Genomic DNA, 21,184 nt, shown 5'->3' with positions numbered 1-21,184 from the left:
CCCACGGGAGGGAGCCGGGCTGTGGCGGCACAGCGGGCGCGTCCCACCCGTCCTGCGAGGCTGGCAACGCTCGGCGAGAGAGGGGGGGAAACAAACCCCGAGGACAAAGAGCTTTTCCTTAAGCTCGTAACTTTTATCTTATCGTGTCCTCCATTAAAAGACTAACAAAGAAGGAAGAGGGGCCAGCCCAAGCGGCCCGAGACGAGCGCGAGTATCAGGCGCAGGGAGGGCGGCGGGCACCCACCGGGTGATGCCTCCGGGACCACGGCAGCCACAGACCCCGTTCCCCGCTGCAGAACCCTCTCCCCGCCCCGGCGGCTCTGTCCCTGCCTCCCCCACAGCCCTGCTAACGCCGGACCCTCACCACGGCAGCCGCTCCCAGGAGTCAACCCGTGGGGCTGTCCCTCTTGCCCTGCCAGCCACCCCCGGCCCGGCCGGGGCGCTCCCCCCTCCCCGTTGCCGGGCGGGCTGAGGGGGTTCCGGGGCGCCGCCGCCCCTGTGCACGGGCGTTCCCGGACGGGCCCGCCCCGTCCCCCCCACGTGACCCCGCGCCGTTGGCGGCGCGCGCGTGGAGCGGTGTTTTGTAACCTCCCCCCGCCTCCTCCCGCCCCCCGCCCGCGCCGAGCCCGGAGCCCGTCCCGGCGTCCGGAGCGGGAGCGCCACACCCCCTTCGCCGCAGCCGCGCAGCCGATGGCAGCGTCCTCTCCTGCCGCCACCGTGGGCTCGGAGCTGCCGCCGGAGCCGGGCGGCAGCGGGGGCCCTGGCGAGGGAGCCGACGAAGAGCGGGAGCTGCTGCTGGCGCGGCTGGTGCCCGCGAGCCGCCTGAAGGAAGCGGTGGGCGCGTCTCTGGCGTCGCTGTGCCTCGGCCCCTTCGGCGGAGCCCAGCGCCTCGGGACCCTCGTGGACTGCCTGGTGCTGAACTACCGCCTGCGGCAGGGGCCGGGCCGGGGCCGGGAGCGCGGGGCCGAGGGGCCGCTGCGCTGCTGCGGCTGCGGGAGGTTCCTGGGCGAGCCGGTGACCGTCCCGTGCGGGCACACCTATTGCCGCCGCTGCCTCCGCAGGGAGCTGCGGGCCCGCTGCCGCCGCTGCCGGGACTGGCTGCTGCCGGCGGGGGGCACCAGCACGGCCGCGGCCCCGCTGCGCACCAGCGTCGTCCTCAACCGGCTGGCGGAGAAGTGGTTCCCGGGCGAGTGCGAGAGGGCGAGGGCCGGGACTCGGCTGGAGGAGCTGCTGACCCAGAGCCGCTTCCGAGAGGCGCTGGGCGCCGTCAACCAGGCTCTGCGAGCAGGTAAGGCTGGGGGGAGCGCTCCCTTCCTCCGCCCGTGCCGCCCGCCACTGCCGCCCGTGTCCCGGCGGGACCGGGACGGGCTAGTAGCCCGGGGCGGCAGGCTCGGGGGGCTGGGGGTGTGGTGGAGTAGGTGGATGTGCCCTTTTCCCCGAGTGCGGGACCGTCAGCGATCCACACGGGCCGGTGAAGAGCGCCCGAAGTTTTCTCGAGTTTGAAGGGATTCGAGGAACCTCTCCATTGGGAGAGCGGAGTGGAGGGGACGTGCGGCTGCCCGGCCCTTGGTTGGGCGCCCAGCCTGGTGGTGGGGTACACCTGCTTCTGCTCGCTCCAGAGGTGCGGGGGAGCGTCCCGCGTGGGCTCCGTCGTGTCTCCCCCCGCACGCTGCTGTTGGACTTGTTTACAGAGGAGTCCGTGGGCTCTGCTTCGTTTTGTGTTGGGTAATCGCTGTGCGCGGGCAAAGAGAAATTCCGTTGGTGTATTTAACCTTGTTTCCTGAGAGAGAGACCTATTTTCAGTCTTAAGTGTCACCAAGACAATTCCCAGCAGGCCGGGCTGAGTTGCATAAGCAGACAGGCACGGAGGGGGACAGGTTGTGTAATGGCAGTGACATCATAGGTGGGTGTGGTTGGAGTTTTATATAGTGTTGAAGAGGGTCCAAAGAGGGGAGGTAGAGGCACACTTTTGGGCTATCCTGTATCCGTCGCAATATATGTGTCTGGCTGGTACCATGGACTCTTAAGATACACTCAAATTTTCAAAGTTTACTCTTTGTAGAGAGTCAGATTTTTTATGATTGATACACCTAGAAGGATCCAGTGAGAGATTCCTTCATTGTTTTAATATGACTATGGATTTTAACACCTGGTGACATGGGAGGCTCTGTTATTAATTATACCAGGCTTTTTTTCCTGTTCAATTATTTAGAAATTAATATTTTTACAGATGAAGTGTATTACGTTTATACAGTTGTCTGCAGTGAAGGAAAAAAACCAAAAGCTTGCATAAGTCTAATCCTTCCAATCTGTTCTGGGGAGATACATTGGGTCTAGTTCCAGAATAAACTGTTCTCAGTGTAGGTGGGATTAAGTCGGAGATCTGTTTTATATGCTTTTTGGCAACCTAATTTTAAGGGGTTCAGTTTTGGCTATTGATTCTACTTTATTTGCCAGGGTGTTTCCAAACAGGATAGAGGATGGATCTTAAATCTTGAAACTGTAAGATGCAGACTTCTTCCTGAAGTGCAGCTTTGACTCATACAGGTCACAAAGAAATCTCAGTAGTTTTCAGGGTAAAACTTATTCCAGTCATATGTTCAATCATATGTTTGCAGGGCTCCTGTTTCATGTTTTAAGACTGCTTTGAAAGAATAAAATAGTAAAATAATTACACAGTTTTTGTTAATTTTTCTTTTATGGATTTAGGAATATTATTTAGATTTTTTTGGGGAAAGAATTTTGATTATTCTTTATGTGAATCTACATTTTCCATTTTGCCTTCAAAATGGGTTTAAAATTTGTGTATACTTACCAGCTGTGATGCTTATTCAAAATTTTATTATTCAAATTCAGTATATGTGCTAGAATTAAGTGCTAGAAGCTCAGTTTAAGGTCCATTGTGCAGTTATTTCCTGTGTCTCCAATCCTGAGAATTATCAGCATTCTGGAAAAGATACTGAAGAACTTTGGGAGTCAGAGTGCAGACGTATGTGAATTTAGAACTGTGGATTCACAACCACAAATTGAAGATGATTCCAGGCCAATAGATAAATTAATAGCTGCTGGTGTACTTTCCATCTTCCTTCAGACCGTGAATTTTGAGGACACTTAGACATGGAAAAGATGTAGCATAGGAAATGTGTTAATGTTTAAAATCATTCATGTTCTGTTTCAGCATTTCCTTACTGCTGCTTCATCTGTTTCATTTTAATGCACATAGTTAAAAAGTTGTGATAAACATAAATCTGATGTCCTAAGTAAGGCATTGATGCTAAACCTCTACTCAAATGGCATCTTTTCATAACATTCTTCTGTTTCTGAAACATCTGAAAGAGTCGTATTTGCCATTGTTCAAAAGTGACTTTAAAAAAATATAAGGAATGTTAACATTCACATAGTATATTCCTTGCAGGAGTTGAAATGAAATAGCTTAGTTAAAGGAGATCTCTTGAATTAAAATACAAGTGCAGCTTGCCTTTGATCAAGTGTCCTGAAACACGCCACTAATGGGTTGATCTTGGTCTGACTCTCACTCGTTCCTTCTGGAGTGGACATCAGGAGATCTGTTGAGCAATCAGTCTCCTGTTTAAGCAGAACAAATAGTGTGATCAGAGCAATTTGCTTAAGGTTTGTACAGCTGGATCATGAAAACCTACAGGCTGACAATTTCACAGCCTCTCTGGGTGACCTGCTCAAAGGTTAATTATTCTTATAGTGAAAAATCTTTTCCTTATTTCGAGTCTTAACTGCCATTGTTTTCATTTATAACCATTGTCTCTTTTGTTTTTTCACTGCATACTTCAGTAGAGTCTTCTAGGTAACCCACTTTTGGATTCTGAAAAGCTGTTGTGCTCTCCCAATGCTTTCAGGAGTTACTTTCTGCTAAATAAGCCCAGTTCTTTTGAATCTTCCTTAAGGGTTGTCCAGCTCTGATTGTTAGGGTGGCCCTGTAGTACTGTGTTAATAAATACTGTGTCCTAAAGTATTTCTACGTAGTGTTTTTGATGTTCATGTCTTTTATGTTGAAGAATTTGGCATATTATTGGCAAAAAAATAGGCATTTTTTTCTTAAAATCATTTGTCTTTGGGATGCTAGAAGTGAGTGATTTCTGTATTTACAATATATCTGGTCACTGCAATTGGAAGTTCAAGAACTAGTTATGTTTCTGCTATCTTTGAGCCAAAGATTCAAAATTAGCTTGCATCCTCTCTTTAGCTGAAAAACATTAAAATATATGCTGAAACATTGCAAAATTGTTTTTTCATTGTAACAAAGCCTAGAAATTAAATTGTGGTTTAAATTTTTGATATATAAATTTAGATTAAAACAGAGAATTGTTTAGGTTGGAAAAAAGCTCTCAGTTTATTAAGTCCAGTCGCTAGTGTAGCACTGCTGAGTCTATCACTAGACCATGTCCCTAAGTGCCATATCTATATATCTTTTAAATCCCACGAGGGATGGTGTCTCCACCACTGCTGTGGGCAGTCTGTTCCCGTGCTTTACAATCCTCTCAGTGAAAAAATATTCCCTGGTACCCCTACTAAATCTCCCTTGACACCATTTCCTCTCATTATATTGCTTGTTACCTGGGAGAAGAGACAGCCAACCCCCCCATAACTGTCTACAGCCTCCTTTCAGGTAGTTGTAAAGAGTGATAAGGTCCCACCTGAGACTTCTTTTCTCCAAGCTAAACTCAACCTTTCTTCATCAGCTTGTGCTCCAGACCCTTTACCATCTCCATTGCCCTTCCCTGGACTCGCTCCAGCACCTCAATGTCCTTCTTGTAGTGATGGGCCCAGAGCTGGGCACAGGATTGAAGGTGTGACCTCACCAGTGCTGAGTACAGGGGGACAGTCACTGTCCTGATCCTGCTGGCCACACTAATCCTTGTACAGGACAGTCTGTCTTTGGCTTTCTTTGCCACCTGGGCACACACTGGCTTGTATTTGGCTGCTGTCAAACAGCATTCCCAGGTCTTTTGCCACTGAGCAGCTTTTTAGCCACTTTTAGCCCAGCCTGTAGCACTGCTGGGGGCTTTTGTGACCAACGTGCAGGACCTGGCACTTGGCCTTGCTGAACCTCATACCAACAGCCTTGACCCATTGATTGAGTCTGTGCGAGACTTCTTTTCTCCAAGCTAAACTCAACCTTTCTTCATCAGCTTGTGCTCCAGACCCTTTACCATCTCCATTGCCCTTCCCTGGACTCGCTCCAGCACCTCAATGTCCTTCTTGTAGTGATGGGCCCAGAGCTGGGCACAGGATTGAAGGTGTGACCTCACCAGTGCTGAGTACAGGGGGACAGTCACTGTCCTGATCCTGCTGGCCACACTAATCCTTGTACAGGACAGTCTGTCTTTGGCTTTCTTTGCCACCTGGGCACACACTGGCTTGTATTTGGCTGCTGTCAAACAGCATTCCCAGGTCTTTTGCCACTGAGCAGCTTTTTAGCCACTTTTAGCCCAGCCTGTAGCACTGCTGGGGGCTTTTGTGACCAACGTGCAGGACCTGGCACTTGGCCTTGCTGAACCTCATACCAACAGCCTTGACCCATTGATTGAGTCTGTGCAGATCCCCCTGCAGGGGCTTCCTGCCCTCCACCAGATCAACACTCCCTCCCACCCATCTTGTGTCATTTGTGAACTTTTGGTGCACTCGATCCTCTTGTCTAGGTGGTGGATGAAGATACATAAAGGACTGGCCCCAATACTAAGCCTTGAGGAATGCTACTAGTAGTCATCTACCTTTGGTCTTCTGAATATTCAGACCCAGTTTGTCATATTTATTGATCGTTGAATGACTGTTTGTATGTTCAGCAGTAAGAGTTGGGATCTCAGCTAAACTTTGTTTTGTACTAGTTCAGTTGGAATCGTGCTTTTCTCTTGGGGAAAAAAAAAAAAAAGTGGGTAAAATGCCCACCTGCTGTAGACTTGAACTCACATTTTAATCTTTGAACTAGCCCTCAATTTTCCCCCTAGGAAAAAAGGCTTGGAGTTCCTCAGGTCATGTTCTGCATTTGAAAGTCTGAAATAGATGAGCTTCCTCTGATTCTCTGCGAATAGGCAGCTTATCAGAGAACAAAGACCTGCACTTACTGCTGCCTCTGAACAAAGGAGTTTGATTTGCTTCTAGCTCTGTTGGACACCAAAGAGTCAAATACAGCACAAAAACTATCTGAAGAGTTTAATCTGGGCTCTCACCTTGCTAGACTATAGCAGTCACAAAACATAGCCACAGGAAACCAGGCTTCAGAGTTGTTCTGCTTGCAGCATTAGTGTTTTACTCAGACAAAGAGAGTTTCCCAGACTTCAGTTAAAGCAACCATTTTATTATGTGGAATGAGAAAATGAAGCAAACCAGCTTTGGCAATATTTATGTTTGAGGGGGAACCATCAACTCAAAAGAAAGACAAATGAGGAAGACACTCTAGTTTCAGCTAAATGAATTCTTCTCTGATTTTCTTAACCCTTTCTTTTACATAAGGTATTTTTACATGTAGCATTGTGAACCTAAATACAAAGCAGTGTGTTGCAGTCTATGGGAACGTTGGCCAGTATGCCTTCTAACTGTAGAGCAGGCTAATGTTGGAAATTTATGGGAAGTTATACTGGACATGTAGAATAAAATAAGAATATTAAATTGAAATTATAGTCTCCAAGAAAGCCTTTTTTGAAACAAACTTAAAAAACTATTTGATTTTAGTATTGTTTACAGTAGACCAGCCTTTGCCTAGTTTATCTCATTCAATGAAAACCAGGTCTGTTCTAAAAAACAAGATCAAAACAGCGTTCTGGCATTTTTTCCAAGCAGCAACTGCAATTAGTTGTGTTACAAAACCGTAATTTTAGTGGCAAGGAGATGGATGTCCTTCCCATTTAGAGGTTGCTGTACTGAAAGTGCAAAATGCTAGATGTTGGACATGGGAACTTGTCCTTACTTAACACATTCTGCTTTTTTCCCCACTCTAGAAGTTGCACTACTACAGCTCCTTACAACAGGGCTGCCAGCTGGTGCTAAAGGCTTTCTGGAATTGGCTGTCTGTTTTTATCACATAGTGATAAGGCCTGGTTCTGGTACCTCCCAGATGGATGCCACTGTGAAAGTGGCATCTCCAGCCGCAGGCAGAAGGGGTCGGGCACTATAAAAACAAATTGCAGTCTGCAGAAAAACTTGGGTATTTGAAAGCAAACTTTGAAATACTTAGGTTTATAATGCAAGTGTGGTGAATTCGCAGGTTTCTGTGGTTTTAATTGGATATACTGTAAAGGTAAAGTTTACTTAGTCCTCAACTTTTGTTGTCCCAGCAGTACTGAGCAGTGTTTTGTGAGCATCTGTGTTCAATATTTCAAAATAAATTTTCTTGATGCTGCAAGATACGTCAGGATCCAAAATGTCTTCCTTACCTTACAAGACATGAACTGGGAATCACTGCCACTTTTGTTAGCCAAACACTAGGGAGTGAGGGAGAAGGTACTCCAGTAATTTTGGAAGTATTGTACAAAAAATTGTAATTATGACATATCACTATGAAAGTAAATTTAATTAAAATGACAAAATTCTGATTTTTAAAAGATTTTTACCTAATTTCTGTCTGCAGATTCCAGTGACTTGATGCTGAGAATTTACAGAGCTGAGTCATATGTTGGCCTCCAAGAATATAAAACAGCCATAGAAGATCTAAATTTTGTTATTTCCAAAATGCCAAATTGGCCAGAGGTAAGTTGGTATAAATTCATAATTTTTCAATATTGTGTTTGTAAAATTAATAACTTCCAAATGATAATTGCATCCATTTAAAAACCTAAGCCAGCTACTTTAAATGTTGTCTCTTAAGACATGCAAAATGCTAAAAGTCATGTTTAAAATAGTTAACTCCTATGAGACAGGCTCCTGATGAGTATGGCAGGTTAGGGCTGTTTGAGAAATACACTGAGAGTTGGAATAGTTCATGGTGATGTAACCTGTAGCAGCTGGGGTTTGGGGCTTGTTTTGTTTAGTTGTTAATTTTTGTTAACTGTTTTTGCTAAAACTTTGCTGTTTTAGCTTGAAAAGTTTTTCTTCAAAAAGCCTAAATAAACTCAGTGGGAACTGAGCTTTGCAAGTAATACGGGCAGCTGGGGAGTCTGTGGTCTTCAGAGTGCATGTTGCTGCACTGTCTGAACTCAGCAGGAGCAGCAAGATCTTGCCACACAAGGGGAGATAACTGCAGTTGTCTTGGTTTCTCCTGTGTTCAGCAATTCTGTGGCTACTGCAAATTCATAAAGCCTCCTGCTTTTCAGCTCTGTGTTGACAGTACTGTCTACTTTTTTCTGTATGTTTGGAAAGAAGCATCACTTCACTTAAGTGAGCTTGGTTTGATGGATGGATTCCTGTAACAATCCTTACCTCTGTAGGAAAATAAACTATCTGTAAGAGGACTAGCAAGCTTCCTTTCTTCAGAATTCATCTTAAAGGAAGCTGCCCAAATCCATCAAAGAGGATGTGTGTCCTCATCTGGCAGTCTTGTTGAACAGATGTTGCTGTTCATACTGTCAGTCATTCGTAGAAACTTTATTCAGGGCTTTGGTAGAGTAATTTTTTGTTTTGTTTGTTTGGTTTGTTTGTTTGGTTTGTTTTTGTTTTGTTTGTTTGTTTCTTAAGTTTAGTTTCTGGCCCATTATCCAAATTCCTATGGGCAAATAGATATTGTTTTAACCTTTTTTTGATACCTGTTGGTTTTATCTAACTTCTTCTATTACTGTCAGTGCAACTTTTAAGAGTTAAGTTCTCAGTTCCAATGTCATCTACTTTTGAGTAGGCTCAGCAAAATCCAGCAGTCTTTCCTCCCTCTTTTTTTTTCTTTCAAGGAAAACAGTACACAGATTTTTTTTTCCTACCTGGTGTCCAGTGTTCAAGCATAACATATAGTTGAAAGAAAGAAGCAATTAATTCTGAGAGTGCATTGTTTGTTTTAAGAATATAGGTTGAGATGTATGTAAGGAGTGAACAGTTGTGTGCATTGTTTTACTTGTATTCACCGTTCTGAAGGCTGGAACCATAAGGCTTTTAATGAAAGAGAGGGCAAAAAAATATCCTGTAAGCTGTTGTATGAGGGTATGTAATAATTTGCATTTGCTGTCCCTCTTCTTCGTCTCCAAAGGCTCACAGAATAGGGAAATTTAGAGATATGAATTCAGCACTAGTGAGGTTTTTAACCCTTTATATAAGACAAAACAAGTTAACTGGAAGAAGACTCACACCAGCCTATCCCATGACTCTTTTCAAACACTGTAATGGATGTGAGTTTGACAAAGGTTATGGATCACACCCACTGTGCACTGTTCAAATTTGTTAAAGCTGCATTCTTTCTGTCATGGCAGGTTCTAATTTTGACACTGTTGCAATGCCTGTAAGATCAATACTGCAGTTCTCCCTATTCTCTACAAATGTCTTAGTGGTATCTGTTTCTCAGGTCTACTTTCAGAAAGGAAAAGTTCTGCAAGACTCTGGCTTTGTAGGAGATGCCTTACAACTGTTTCTACAGTGCTTAGCCCTTGACGAGGACTTTCTTCCAGCCAAGCTAGAAGTAGAAAAGGTAATTTTATTTATGATACTGGATTCCCATCTCTGACTTGTCTCCTTTATGAAACTTCCATTGTGACAGTCTTTGGCCATCTAAAATCTTCACTACATACAGAAAACATTGAGGTGGCAGATTCCTTTTAAGATATTTCTTAAATCATACTATGTTGAAGGGTTAGTCCCAACGTACACATTTTTACATACATCTTGAAAAGTACATGTGCATTTGAAGTTACTAAGTGAATATGTAGAAAATGGGAAAGCAGGCAACAAGTGAAATTTTCCAAGTTGAAACCCTCTGTGCCCAGAGCACAACAGTTTTTTTTCAGTGATAATAAAAATTTACATTGAAAAGCTGCATAATACTGAATTGATAACATCTAACTCTGTTTGACTTGTAGGAGAAAAGATTTCTAGATAAATTTGGTTTTTAGCAATGTAGGTATGTAGGTTTCTGTTTGTTTACAACTCTGCCTTCATAGTTACTGCTTGAATAAAGATCTGTTCATGATAATAACTTCATGTAGATTACCTTCTTAGTTTTTGATATGTAAATTTATAACAAAGGTATGTCTGGATTCTTTTTCATCATTATTAACATTGAGCTGTTTTTCCTAGATATTATGTGATGTTTTGTCACCAGAGAAGTTAGGTGAAAGTCTGAAGGAATCTGCTTGGAATTCACCCCATATTAGAAATAAACCTTTTATACTTGGTTCTGAAGTGACTGCATCTTACTGCAATTTACAGCTTTGTCCTCCACAGGTAATAAAAATTCTACAGTAACTTCTGTCTTTGACTAATGTGTATACATCAGATGTACTGATACCCTGATTTGTCACATTTTCCAGCGTAAATACTGATTTTATGTAATTGGCTAAATTGAAGGAAATGAAGCGTGGTTTGGGAGTAATTTATTTTCATTTGTAGTGTTAAAACTCCGCATTCTACTTCACTAGAATGAGTAATAAATACAGTATTAGAAGTTTGGTAATAGGGACTTCAAAAAAAAAAAAGGAGAAATACAATTTTTCAATTTTTTTAAGCAGATGAAATACAATTTTTGTTTTGTTTGAAGTGGGTGAATATTTCTGAATTGTTAATGCTAAGCAAATTTGAGTACTGTGTTGACTTAGAAATTTTTCTAGTTAACTAATAGGTCCCACTAACTGTGAGTATCAGTTTGGCTTATATATCTTTGCCGTCACGTCTCACATACTTAGATTTGTGTTACTCTTATGATATAGTTTGGTTCATCTTATTGTTACAGAGTTTAGGAGGATCAGATGTACTGGAGCCTGTGAGTGGAGGCTTAAATCGTGCACAGTCTGCCCATGCTCTTAACTCAACAAAAGACCTTGCCAAGGAAGATGGCTTAAAGAGAGTGTCTTCTGAACCCCTTCTCTCTGGTCAAGGAAAGGGTGCTTTGTTAAAAAGAAAGCTTTCCTTTTCAGAACAGGATACAGTAGTATGTGAAGATGGAAGAAACAAACACAAAAAGCAAGGAGGTAAATAGTCACTTACTGCACTTACTGTGAAATTTAAAGTATTTACTGCCTTGTGCCTTTGTTTGAAGAAGTACCTTGTTCTGCTTTTCCTTAGAAAGTACAAAAAGGGACATGACAATGGCTTTTGGAACAATCCCAGGGGATTTGATTGATGTATCAGATTTTGAGTGCTCTCTATGTATGAGGTAATTTTTTCTCCTTGCTTCAATATTAGTTACAGATGCTTGGCTGCATATCTGTTGCATGTACAAACTGAGGTACTTGTAAGTTGTTATGAGTTCTGATACCAGTCAATAATATGCAGCTTTTCACTATCCCTGTGCTTAAATGTGTATTTAAATGTCACTTACTACAACACTATATACTGTAGGACTATTTTAATCAAGCTGCCCTTTTAGTTAAACTTGGCAGTGTTAACTGGTCACCATCAAAGGACAGGATCTTTGGTGGTTAAATGTTAGGGGTTCTTCAGTCAATAAAACTTATTTTGGGAAGGTTAGTGTTTAGAAGCATAGCCTTGTATTGTGAACCTGTATTTGTCTGGGAGACATAGATGTTTCAGAATGTTAGTCTACTTAAATGTAGCTGATGTTGTATTTGAAAACTCTTATTGAATAACCTTGATTTCCAGAATAAATACCATAAAACTTGCTGTGCATACGAAACTATTCATAGTTATGTTATTAATATGTAATACTGCTGTTAAAACAACCCAGTTTCTCAAAGAATCACGTTCTGAATCTCTGTGTAGGGAGACCAAAATCTTTGTATGTTGGGCTAAATATTTAGTTACCTAGAGTTTTGGAATGTGTCCAGCTTCATCAGAAAACAAAACAGTGAGTGTTGCAGTAAATGGAAACAAACTGCACTATAGAGGAAAAAGTAGAATAAGGAGAACTTGGGACTAATTGTTTCTTTACTTTGTTATAGTATAACTAGTCTTAAAAATTCAAGAGATTAATCACGTTTTTAGAAAAACACGCACTGGCCATGACATCTAACTTCTGATAATTTTGTTTCAGGCTATTCTTTGAGCCGGTAACAACCCCTTGTGGACATACTTTTTGCAAAGGTTGTTTGGAACGGTGTTTAGATCATGCTCCACAGTGTCCACTCTGTAAGGAGAGCTTGAAAGAGGTATTGTTTCTCAGTAAAGCTCACAAACACAAATACTGGATAGTTTTAAATGCTGTTTCTCTTGAACCCAACAACCTGGATTTGCTTGGGCTATGGGTTACTGCTGGAATGGAAAAGGGTCTCAGGGTTTTAGAAGTTTTATGTTTCTGTGACCATTTACTTCAGTGGTGTAATTCAATCCTACATATTTGTAAACTTTGGTATCTATTCAGTTAAACTTCTCTGTGATTTCTGTACACTTCTCTTACTGGTATTGCTGTATATCCTGGGAAATCAATTCTGTCTCTGGTAAGCATAGAGATACAAACTGAGTTAGATATTCAAACTGTCAGACACTAAGAACTTACACAGCAGATCTAATTTTCAAATACTAGAGTATAATTAGGTTTTAATTAATGAAGTATAAAAACTTCAGAGTGTAAGTTTCATTAGTTTTGTCACATTTCATAGATGATGTTTTTATTTTTAAAAGCTGCATTTTCTCAGTCCTTTTGTTAAGATACATGAAAAGATTTTTTTTAATTGTTTACAGTACCTTGCAAGCAGAAAATACAGTATCACAGAACTGCTGGAAGAATTAATAATGAAATACTTGTCTGATGAATTATTTGAGAGAAAAAGAATTCATGCTGAAGAAACTGCAGAACACTCCAAGTAAGCTTCTTGTCTTAAAAAACATGAGAAATTAGTATGGAAATAATTTTTTTAAATGTTTTATTATTTTTATAGTCATTAATTGTGGTATATTATGGGTGGAAGGAGTATGAAGCTTGTCCAGGTCCCTCTGGATATCATCCCATCCTTCAGTTGTCAACCACAGCACTCAGCTTGGGGTCATCAGCAAATTTGCTGAGGGTGCAGTGGATTCCTTTGTCTGTGTCATTAGTGAAGACATTAAACAGTGCTGGTCCCAGTATGGACCCCTGAGGGACAGTGCTGGTCCCAGTATGGACCCCTGAGGGACAGTGCTGGTCCCAGTATGGACCCCTGAGGGACACTGCTGGTCGCTGGGACTCTGACCCATGGACATCTACCCTCTGGGTGCAACCATCCAACCCTTTATTATCCATTTAACAGCCCAGCCATCAAATTCATCTCTCTCCAATTTGGAGAGGACACTGAGGGGGGAGCTCTTTACAGAATTGCAGATAAAATGACATCTATAGCCCTTCCCTTGTAACTCCATCATAGAAGGTCACTAGGTTGGTCAGGCCAGGTTGGATGAGGCTCTGAGTAACCTGATCTAGTGGAAGGTGTCCCTGCCCACGGCAGAGGTTGGAACTAGATGATCTTTAAGGTTTCTTCCAACCTAGGCTGTTCTATGATTCCATGAAACATGTTTTCCCTCCCATTCCTCTTTCTGCGTGCACTGTCAGGGAGCTTTGGTTTTAGCTTTGCTGCTGTTAATGAAATTGTCTTCAATTGACTGCAGAGTCTCAGAGACTTTAATTTCTTGCAAAGCAATTAATGATAGACATTTATCTTATACAGATAGACGTAATAAAAAAAAATGTTGGGATTTTTTGTAAACACGTTTATCTCACAGAGTTGTTCAAATTCATAGAGCATCATGTATTGTAGATGTGAATGTTGGTAGACTGTTTAACACTACAGCTCATGCAACTTACTTAACAGAATCCATCCAGTAGAATTACGTTTTATAGTCTGAAAGGGATTAAAATTAAATACCCAGTAATGTTTTCATGATAACTTGATTGTATCTACTATCAGCTATACATACTTGATAAAATAGGATTAAAAAATACTATGGTTTTCAGTTATGCCTGCTGAGGCATATTGCAAGGTGCAAATTATACACTGGGTTGCGTCTTGTGATCTGAAGTCACTCCTTGAAAATAAACTAAATGGTGTCCTAGCTACTATGTAGTTACTAGTATTTTACTTCCAGGAAAACTGTGTCTCTGAGGGCTGAATTGCTTTTATAGCTCAAAATAAAGCAAAAATTAAAAAGTAGCTGACATCTCCACCCCAAGACAGAGCCCTTCATTCACTGACTAGGTACTTACTACCTAGATAACAGTGAGTCTTACTGTCCAGTATGTATGCAAACAATTACATAGGTATTCAGCCACTGTTACTGATGTGTGATTTTATCATTCATGAAAGTTTCTACAACATATTTTGACTTAGAAAAGAGTGCTTTATGACCTTAAACATAGCAGATATACTGAAAAAAATTCAGTATTATTGTCTTCAATTCATTGTCTTGCCATAGCTCAATGTTCAGATTTTGAAGGCATACATTTCTTTTTATGTTCTCTTAAAGTTTGACCAAGAATGTTCCAATGTTTGTTTGCACTATGGCATATCCTACTGTGCCTTGTCCTCTACATGTATTTGAGCCAAGATACCGACTCATGATTCGCAGGAGTATGGAAACTGGAACGAAACAATTTGGGATGTGCATAAGTGATTCTCAGAATGGGTAAGTTTATGTCCTAAGCTTCCATCTCTTTTGCCATTTTAATTACAAAAAACGTCTTTTTAGAAGTGTGTAATTGCATTACTGACAAGGTCTCTTTTTAGTTTTGCAGATTATGGTTGCATGCTGCAAATTAGGAACGTTCATTTTCTGCCTGATGGACGGTCTGTTGTTGATACAATTGGCGGAAAGAGATTTAGAGTTTTACGGAGAGGAATGAAAGATGGTTACTGCACTGCAGACATTGAATATTTGGAAGATGTTAAGGTATCCAGAATGATGTCTAAATACTTACTAGTATTAATAGATCAAGATTTTTGCTTGATTTGTTCTTGAAAGCTCTCTTTCAGATTTTTAGATCCCTAGAAACTAGCTTCATTTTTTTTCTTACTGTAAAAGAAATAAGAAAACCATCATTTTTGTTTCAATAATAGTTTGAAGCTGTAACTTTAAAAATATCACAATACTTCTTTACCATTCAGTCAATAGCAGTCAGGGTTACGAAGAACACCAGAAATGTATCTAAACAGAGTTGAAATTGAGGGTTTTTTGATTTTAGCTTAAACCCCTTCATTGTTTCTTTATCACTAATCATATTTTCATAACTTTCCTCCTTCAGGTTGCTGATGAAGAACTAAAGAAATTGAGAGAGCTTCATAATTTCGTTTACAATCAGGCCTGCAGTTGGTTCCAGAACTTAAGAAACAAATTTCGCACTCAAATTCTTCAGCACTTTGGACCAATGCCTGACAGGGAGGAAAATATACAGGTGAGACATCATTTAATATTCATTATTAGATGCTTATTTCTAAAAATAAAAGCCCTATAACCAACTGCTAAGTATTAAAAAAAAAACCCTCACACTTTTTCCTCAAGCTACAAAGACAATAAGGCTTGGACCTTGTTTTTCTTACAAGGAGCAATAAAAAGCAATTCTGTCACTGGTCAGCACTTTCTCCAGAAAAGGATGATATGCTGATGTGGAAATAAAACCAGTAAACTGAAAACTTTAAGTTCCAGTACCATTTAAACTTTTAGTTTGTGTAAAGCTGTTAGAATTCAAAGTGAAAAAGCTCTCTATTTTCTCCCTGTGAAAGTAAAGAAACTGAATCTGCCACGTGCAGGCAGTTACCTTTGTCAAAGAGGCAATCACAAATAACACTTTCCTCCTTTCTGGGTTAATGCTGTAAACTGCTGCAGCTGCTAGCGTTTAAGAAACTAGCTGCAGCAATCTATCTTGATAGTTATTATAAACAATTAATGAAGGTGAGATCCAGAGGGAGTGGAGGCTGTAGAAAATAAACATTCAAAAATACGTAAGATTTGCTTTTCAGAGCGGAGTTTTATGTGAATTGGGATCTTAGGGGAGCTTGTCCCTCACCTATCTGCTACATACTACTATGAAACTGTATTTACTTGTTGTGCTTGGGGGAGACAGAGAGACAACACCACATGGAAGTTGGTGTGCCAAAGGGAGCGTTAATGGCATGCACAGCTCTTGTATAGGTTATTCAAAACTCTCCATGTTGGAACCTGATTGGCTCAGGTTTGGTTACCCAGCCACTGGCCAATAGCTGCCTGCTTACGTTCTCATCAGGGAGTGTCTGGCACCTGCTCTCTGTAGCCAGATCCCTCTTCCTCTCAGTGTCCTCTCTAGGCTTACCAGGTTAAAGTCAGGAGCCTATGAGGCTCACAGTCCAGCTGTTTGCCATCATAGTTCCCCCTTTCTGTGTTTAAAATATAAAAGCCATGTTTATTATCCCTCTGTGGGGACCTTTGCAGAAAGGACAGCAAACATGGTACAAGGAGAATTAATTCTTCACTAAACTTGGCACACCTCATCTTTCTAGCTATTGGCGTGCCTTATCAAAATTTTTATGATCATGTCTAGTAGTTTTCAAAGGCACAATTTCACTGGGTGTCATGCTGCAGGCTAATTATTTATAACTTCCACTTGAACGTGACAAACCAACTTGAAAACTATCAGAGGTAGCATTTCCTTTTGGTAGTAGTGTCCTTAAAGTGTCCGACTCTTGAGGTCCCGGTGAAGTCACAGGTGAATTGTCATTCCAAAGGTTTTAGACTTTTATCTGGCTGGTGCAGTGGGTTGTTCTGGTTGCTGTTCTGCGGTGTCTGCTGTGGGGCCATCAGGGAGGTGCTGTTGGTTGCAGTCTCGAGCAGGTCACACACACTGAGCAGGTCACACACACTGAGCAGGACCCATCCAATTCTGGCATCTGTGGAAGCTCTTGGAGGCACGGGTACTCAAGGTTTTAAGGGTTTTCTCCTTTGTACTTGTCACTTGGAGGCACGGGTACTCAAGGTTTTAAGGGTTTTCTCCTTTGTTAGTGATGAGGTCCTGTACCAACACCTTAGGTTTAGGTAACTTGGACATCATTAAAGGACTGTAATGATAAGAAATTATTTCACATGACAGGGTTTTGGGAGTTTTGCAATATTGTTAGATGGTTTAAAGTGTACAGGGCTTTGGCCACCCTATTCTATGGGGTCTCACCACATTAACCTATCGGGGAGGGACTAGATGCTGTAGAGGCCAGTGCATGAAGTCAGAAGAGATTTCTAGAACAATTTAATAAAAATAGATTTAAAACAGCATACTAGGAAAGAGGAATATTTGTGCAAAACCAGAAAAATTAGCAGGGTAGCAATACTATGCATATGTGCCTGAGATTTATAATAGGACAGAAATGTGTCAGCCGTGTGGTAATGGCTGCAGGAGAGGAAATGTTATCGTGGAGTGTATCACTACCAGTAACAATTTCGCAAATCATTTGAGGTGCTTAATATTCTCTGCAGTAGTAGGACCTCTACTGAGGAGTATTAAGTCCAGTTCAAGGCCTGACATCTAATGGTTGTTGTTGGTAATTAAAGTACAGGAAAAAGTTAGAGTTTTAACTGCTTAGAAGAAACTAAATAAGTAGTCCTGCTCTGTCTAGAAGGTAGTGAGAAAGGGAGTGGAATTGGGAGGTGACAGAGAAGTCCATCAAATAAAGGTAATTATAATGAAAACATTAGGCTTCAAGAATATTCAAGCCTTAAGAACAGCATGATAAGTATTAGATTTAATTTTTTTAGAGGTTTGTTTTAGAGGTTTGTCATCAACAGCTGGTCCTCTACTTAGCCATCTTTTCCCAAGGAATCTGAGCTTCCTATGTTGTCTTAAAAATAATTGCTTTATAAAGGTTAGTTTAAATGTACTTTGCTTGACTTCTCAGTTAAAGAGAAGAGATCCTTTCAGCACTCTTCTGATCTCATAGATCTGGAATTCTCTAGTTAGTATCAAACTTTAAAGTAGTCTTGGTCACTGATGACTTTGTATTTTGATACATGGTAGTCAACTATGTGACATTGGTTATTGGTAACCAGCTTATGTTTTATTTCCAGGCAATGCCCAATGGTCCTGCTTGGTGTTGGTGGCTTCTAGCTGTTCTCCCAGTAGACCCCAGATACCAGCTCTCAGTTCTCTCCATGATGTCTTTAAAAGACCGACTGATAAAAATCCAACATATACTCACCTATTTTTCTAGAGACCAGTCCAAGTGACTAACCGCCTGGGTCTTCCTGAAAAGTTACTCTGTTCTGGTTGTAGTAGCAGCTGGAATTTTTGCTGCCTTTGCACATCTAGCACTGGTTTGAGAAGTGTAATGGAACTGTTTTTTCTCTCCACCCTCCTGGCTTCCTGAACCCCTGGTTCATTGGATGCACACTTTCTTCAACTATGAGAGAAGACCACTGACTATTGCACAAAGTCAATCCAGCTAGATACGTTTTCACATTATCTACATTAAAATTTGCACTATGTAGAAAATAACCTTTTTGAGACTTGATTGTTTTAGGAATTGACTTTTCTAAGCTGTGGAAGTGCAGGACTTAAGGCTGACAGTCCAAGTTTACAACATTGAGGAGGTAATAAAAGTTTTGCAAATGTTTGCCTCAAACAACTCTTTTTTTGCTGTTTGCACAAATATTTGAAATATAGTATTGAATGTCACAGTTGGATATTACTCTTGTTTAACTAACTTGACCATGAATATGGCACAGATTTTTTTAAGTTACCTTGTAAATGTATGCATCACAAAACAGGTGACATGAACTGTATTCTGAACTGAGAGCCAACTTGTAAGGAACAAATGCAGAAAAAAAAGGTACTTCTGTCTAAAAATACTTAAAACTGTGAATATGGTTTACATACCTAGGCCTGTATATTTTAAAGAGGAAACTGAAATCTAAATGCTAGTACCAGTTACATTTCTACTGGGCTTTTCAGGCTGTTCTTCCAGAGCACACACTTAGTTTGTAGAGCTTAGAAGATGAAATGTTAAGTGTGCGCGTGCGTGTGTCTATCGGGGATTGTGCATCCAGGATTCAAAAGCTTAAAGTTTTATTTGAACTTTTTAAGTTGGTGCAAATGTGAGTTCTATGCCTTATTCATATAAATAGTAGAGCACACTGCAGTGGCAAGGTTAGCATCATGCTGCCAATAGGTACTTTTTGTAATTAAAGGTTTGCATATTTGTGAATATGTCTGATACTGGCTTTCTTGTATGTAAATCATTTGTAAAATATTTCTTAAATCTTGCTTTTGCTAATATATTTAATTTTCAATAAAAGCTAAAAATTTGTAATATTTTTAACTTTGTCAGAAACTTAAAATCACTTTCCTTTTCCATATGCTTCTATTCTGGGATCTTAAGTAAATCCAGAAGCTGCTGTTTAACCTATGTTAGGGTTGTGAGCACTTCATGACATAAACTGGTATGTTCATAACCTGTCTCAGACTGATTATTGGTCAGACAAATTTTTCCTTGCGTCCTGCTTTTATTTCTACTTTATTTAAATCAGGTATGAAGTTTGCATTTTGCAAAACTTAAAAGTTGTAGGAAACTGTCCTTGCAAAGCAGTGAGGTATTTCACCGATTTGCTAGTCAGATACTCTACCCTTGTTCTCTTCTGGAGTTCAAGGCTGGAGATGTTACAGGGTCACCTTCCAATATCATTTTCTATCTAGGATAAATTTCCCCTTTAGGCTATGACTAAAGTCGTGGGTGAATATTTGGAAAGCTTTATTTGCATAATAAAAAAAAAAAGAAATCCTCTGTTTTTTCCATTTCTGTATGCTATACCCTTGGAAATGTAATCTTTGTGTCAACATGATCTTCTTAAGAATGCAGGTGGCAGGATTTTGTTTTTTTCCTTGGCAGTGAAAAGTCCCTGTAGCAAGGCTTGAAATACCCAAATAAACTAATGGTAATTTTTTTTTTCATTCTTGCCAAGAGCTGGAGTTTGAAATTGAGTATTCCCTAGTCTGCTGAAAGATGTGGCTTTTAAACGTCTTTATAAGCTCCCATGACTTCTTAATACAGTAAAAATTCAAGTGTCAATTGTGTTGCACTGCCCTGTGCATAAAGTTTATTCTGGAATTGTATAAACTATGTAAGGCAAAAACTTACTGAAGAAAAACAGCAACAATATAAAAAGCAAATTTCCTGTGTTTAACAAATGCTGCATTAAAGTAGCACTCTTCAGTAACCATTCCACAGATGTGATTATTATAGATGCCTTTGGGATTGATAGAAAACTGAGATTGGAGATGAAAGATTTTTAAGAGGTTTCTCAAATAGAACTTCTAAGTGGATATTTTGTGTATAACATTGTGTCATTTTGTGCAGTTAGTGGGGCAGAACAACAAACTCAATGTTTGCAAAGCCCCTTCAGTAAATAGGTCGGAGAGAGTACCATGCGTACTTTGTACATTGTATTTTGAATTTGGGGAGCACTTTCTTACATTACAGATATTTTTAAAATTTTCTTTCCCTCCCCCATCACACAGCATGGGTTCTTTAGCTATCAAACAATAAAACAACAGCTGGCTAAGGACAAAGTTTGATCACATTATATTGTTATAGTAAGGTTCAAAATCAATGTAATTAAGCCTGAATGCAATGCAGGTGATCTAGACTTGGGGAAAAGGGGAAAGCTCACTTCCTATGTAGGCAAGGTACAACACCATTAATGATTAGTCTTACCTGATGATGAGCAACAGTAAACAAAAGAGTCAACCTCTCAAGAGTCAACCTCAAGACTTAAGGGAGTCTCCTTTGCTGGGCGGCACCCCTGGACCAGCCAACAGGAGTTGCTGTAAATTACTGTTGGAGCACCTTATTTATTAAATTGTGCCTTCTTTGTTCAGTTATAAGATTGACAAGTTGATGTAGAAATGTTCTTTGTGTAAGCATAAGAACAAAATTCAGTGTGTCTCAAAAGATTGGCAATCCATAAATAACTATACAGTGAATTGGATGTGCATGTGTGTTAATAGGAGAGAGCTCATAAACTTCAGTGTGATGGGGTGAAGTCACCATACTCAGAAATACCTGCCTGGAAGTGATGTGTATTTTGGCAAGGACTTCTTCAGAGTTTTTTTTTTAAATTATGGGCCAGAGAGCTCACTGAAATTCCTAATTTATGATTAATATTTACCTCCAGCCTTTTACCAAATGTTGTTTCTTGT

General features: G+C 40.7%; 1 protein-coding gene across 1 annotated transcript; it reads left to right on the top strand.

Annotated features, from left to right (window-relative positions):
• Nucleotides 1-602: 602 nt before the first annotated feature.
• LONRF1 (LON peptidase N-terminal domain and ring finger 1) lies at nucleotides 603-19,440 on the top strand. Its single transcript, XM_041462828.1, has 12 exons — nucleotides 603-1,288; nucleotides 7,601-7,719; nucleotides 9,455-9,577; nucleotides 10,183-10,329; nucleotides 10,835-11,072; nucleotides 11,167-11,257; nucleotides 12,095-12,209; nucleotides 12,742-12,863; nucleotides 14,497-14,655; nucleotides 14,757-14,919; nucleotides 15,272-15,421; nucleotides 18,058-19,440. The coding sequence occupies exons 1-12, from the start codon at nucleotides 691-693 to the stop codon at nucleotides 18,214-18,216; spliced, it is 2,184 nt and encodes a 727-aa protein (XP_041318762.1). The 5' UTR covers nucleotides 603-690; the 3' UTR covers nucleotides 18,217-19,440.
• Nucleotides 19,441-21,184: the final 1,744 nt, after the last annotated feature.

Source organism: Pyrgilauda ruficollis, unplaced genomic scaffold (genome assembly GCF_017590135.1).
Source record: "Pyrgilauda ruficollis isolate IOZ18807 unplaced genomic scaffold, ASM1759013v1 scaffold1, whole genome shotgun sequence".
Lineage (NCBI taxonomy): Eukaryota > Metazoa > Chordata > Aves > Passeriformes > Passeridae > Pyrgilauda > Pyrgilauda ruficollis.
Note: the sequence above shows the minus strand (reverse complement) of the source record. Positions and strands in the feature narration are given on the sequence as shown.

Bases quoted from the DNA above. Each gene is read 5' to 3' on its own strand.
- LONRF1 (XM_041462828.1), top strand. From the start codon at position 691: ATGGCAGCGTCCTCTCCTGCCGCCACCGTGGGCTCGGAGCTGCCGCCG. The intron at 14,656-14,756 runs GTAAGTTTATGT...GTCTCTTTTTAG, and splicing joins ATAAGTGATTCTCAGAATGG to TTTTGCAGATTATGGTTGCA. The intron at 15,422-18,057 runs GTGAGACATCAT...TTTTATTTCCAG, and splicing joins ACAGGGAGGAAAATATACAG to GCAATGCCCAATGGTCCTGC.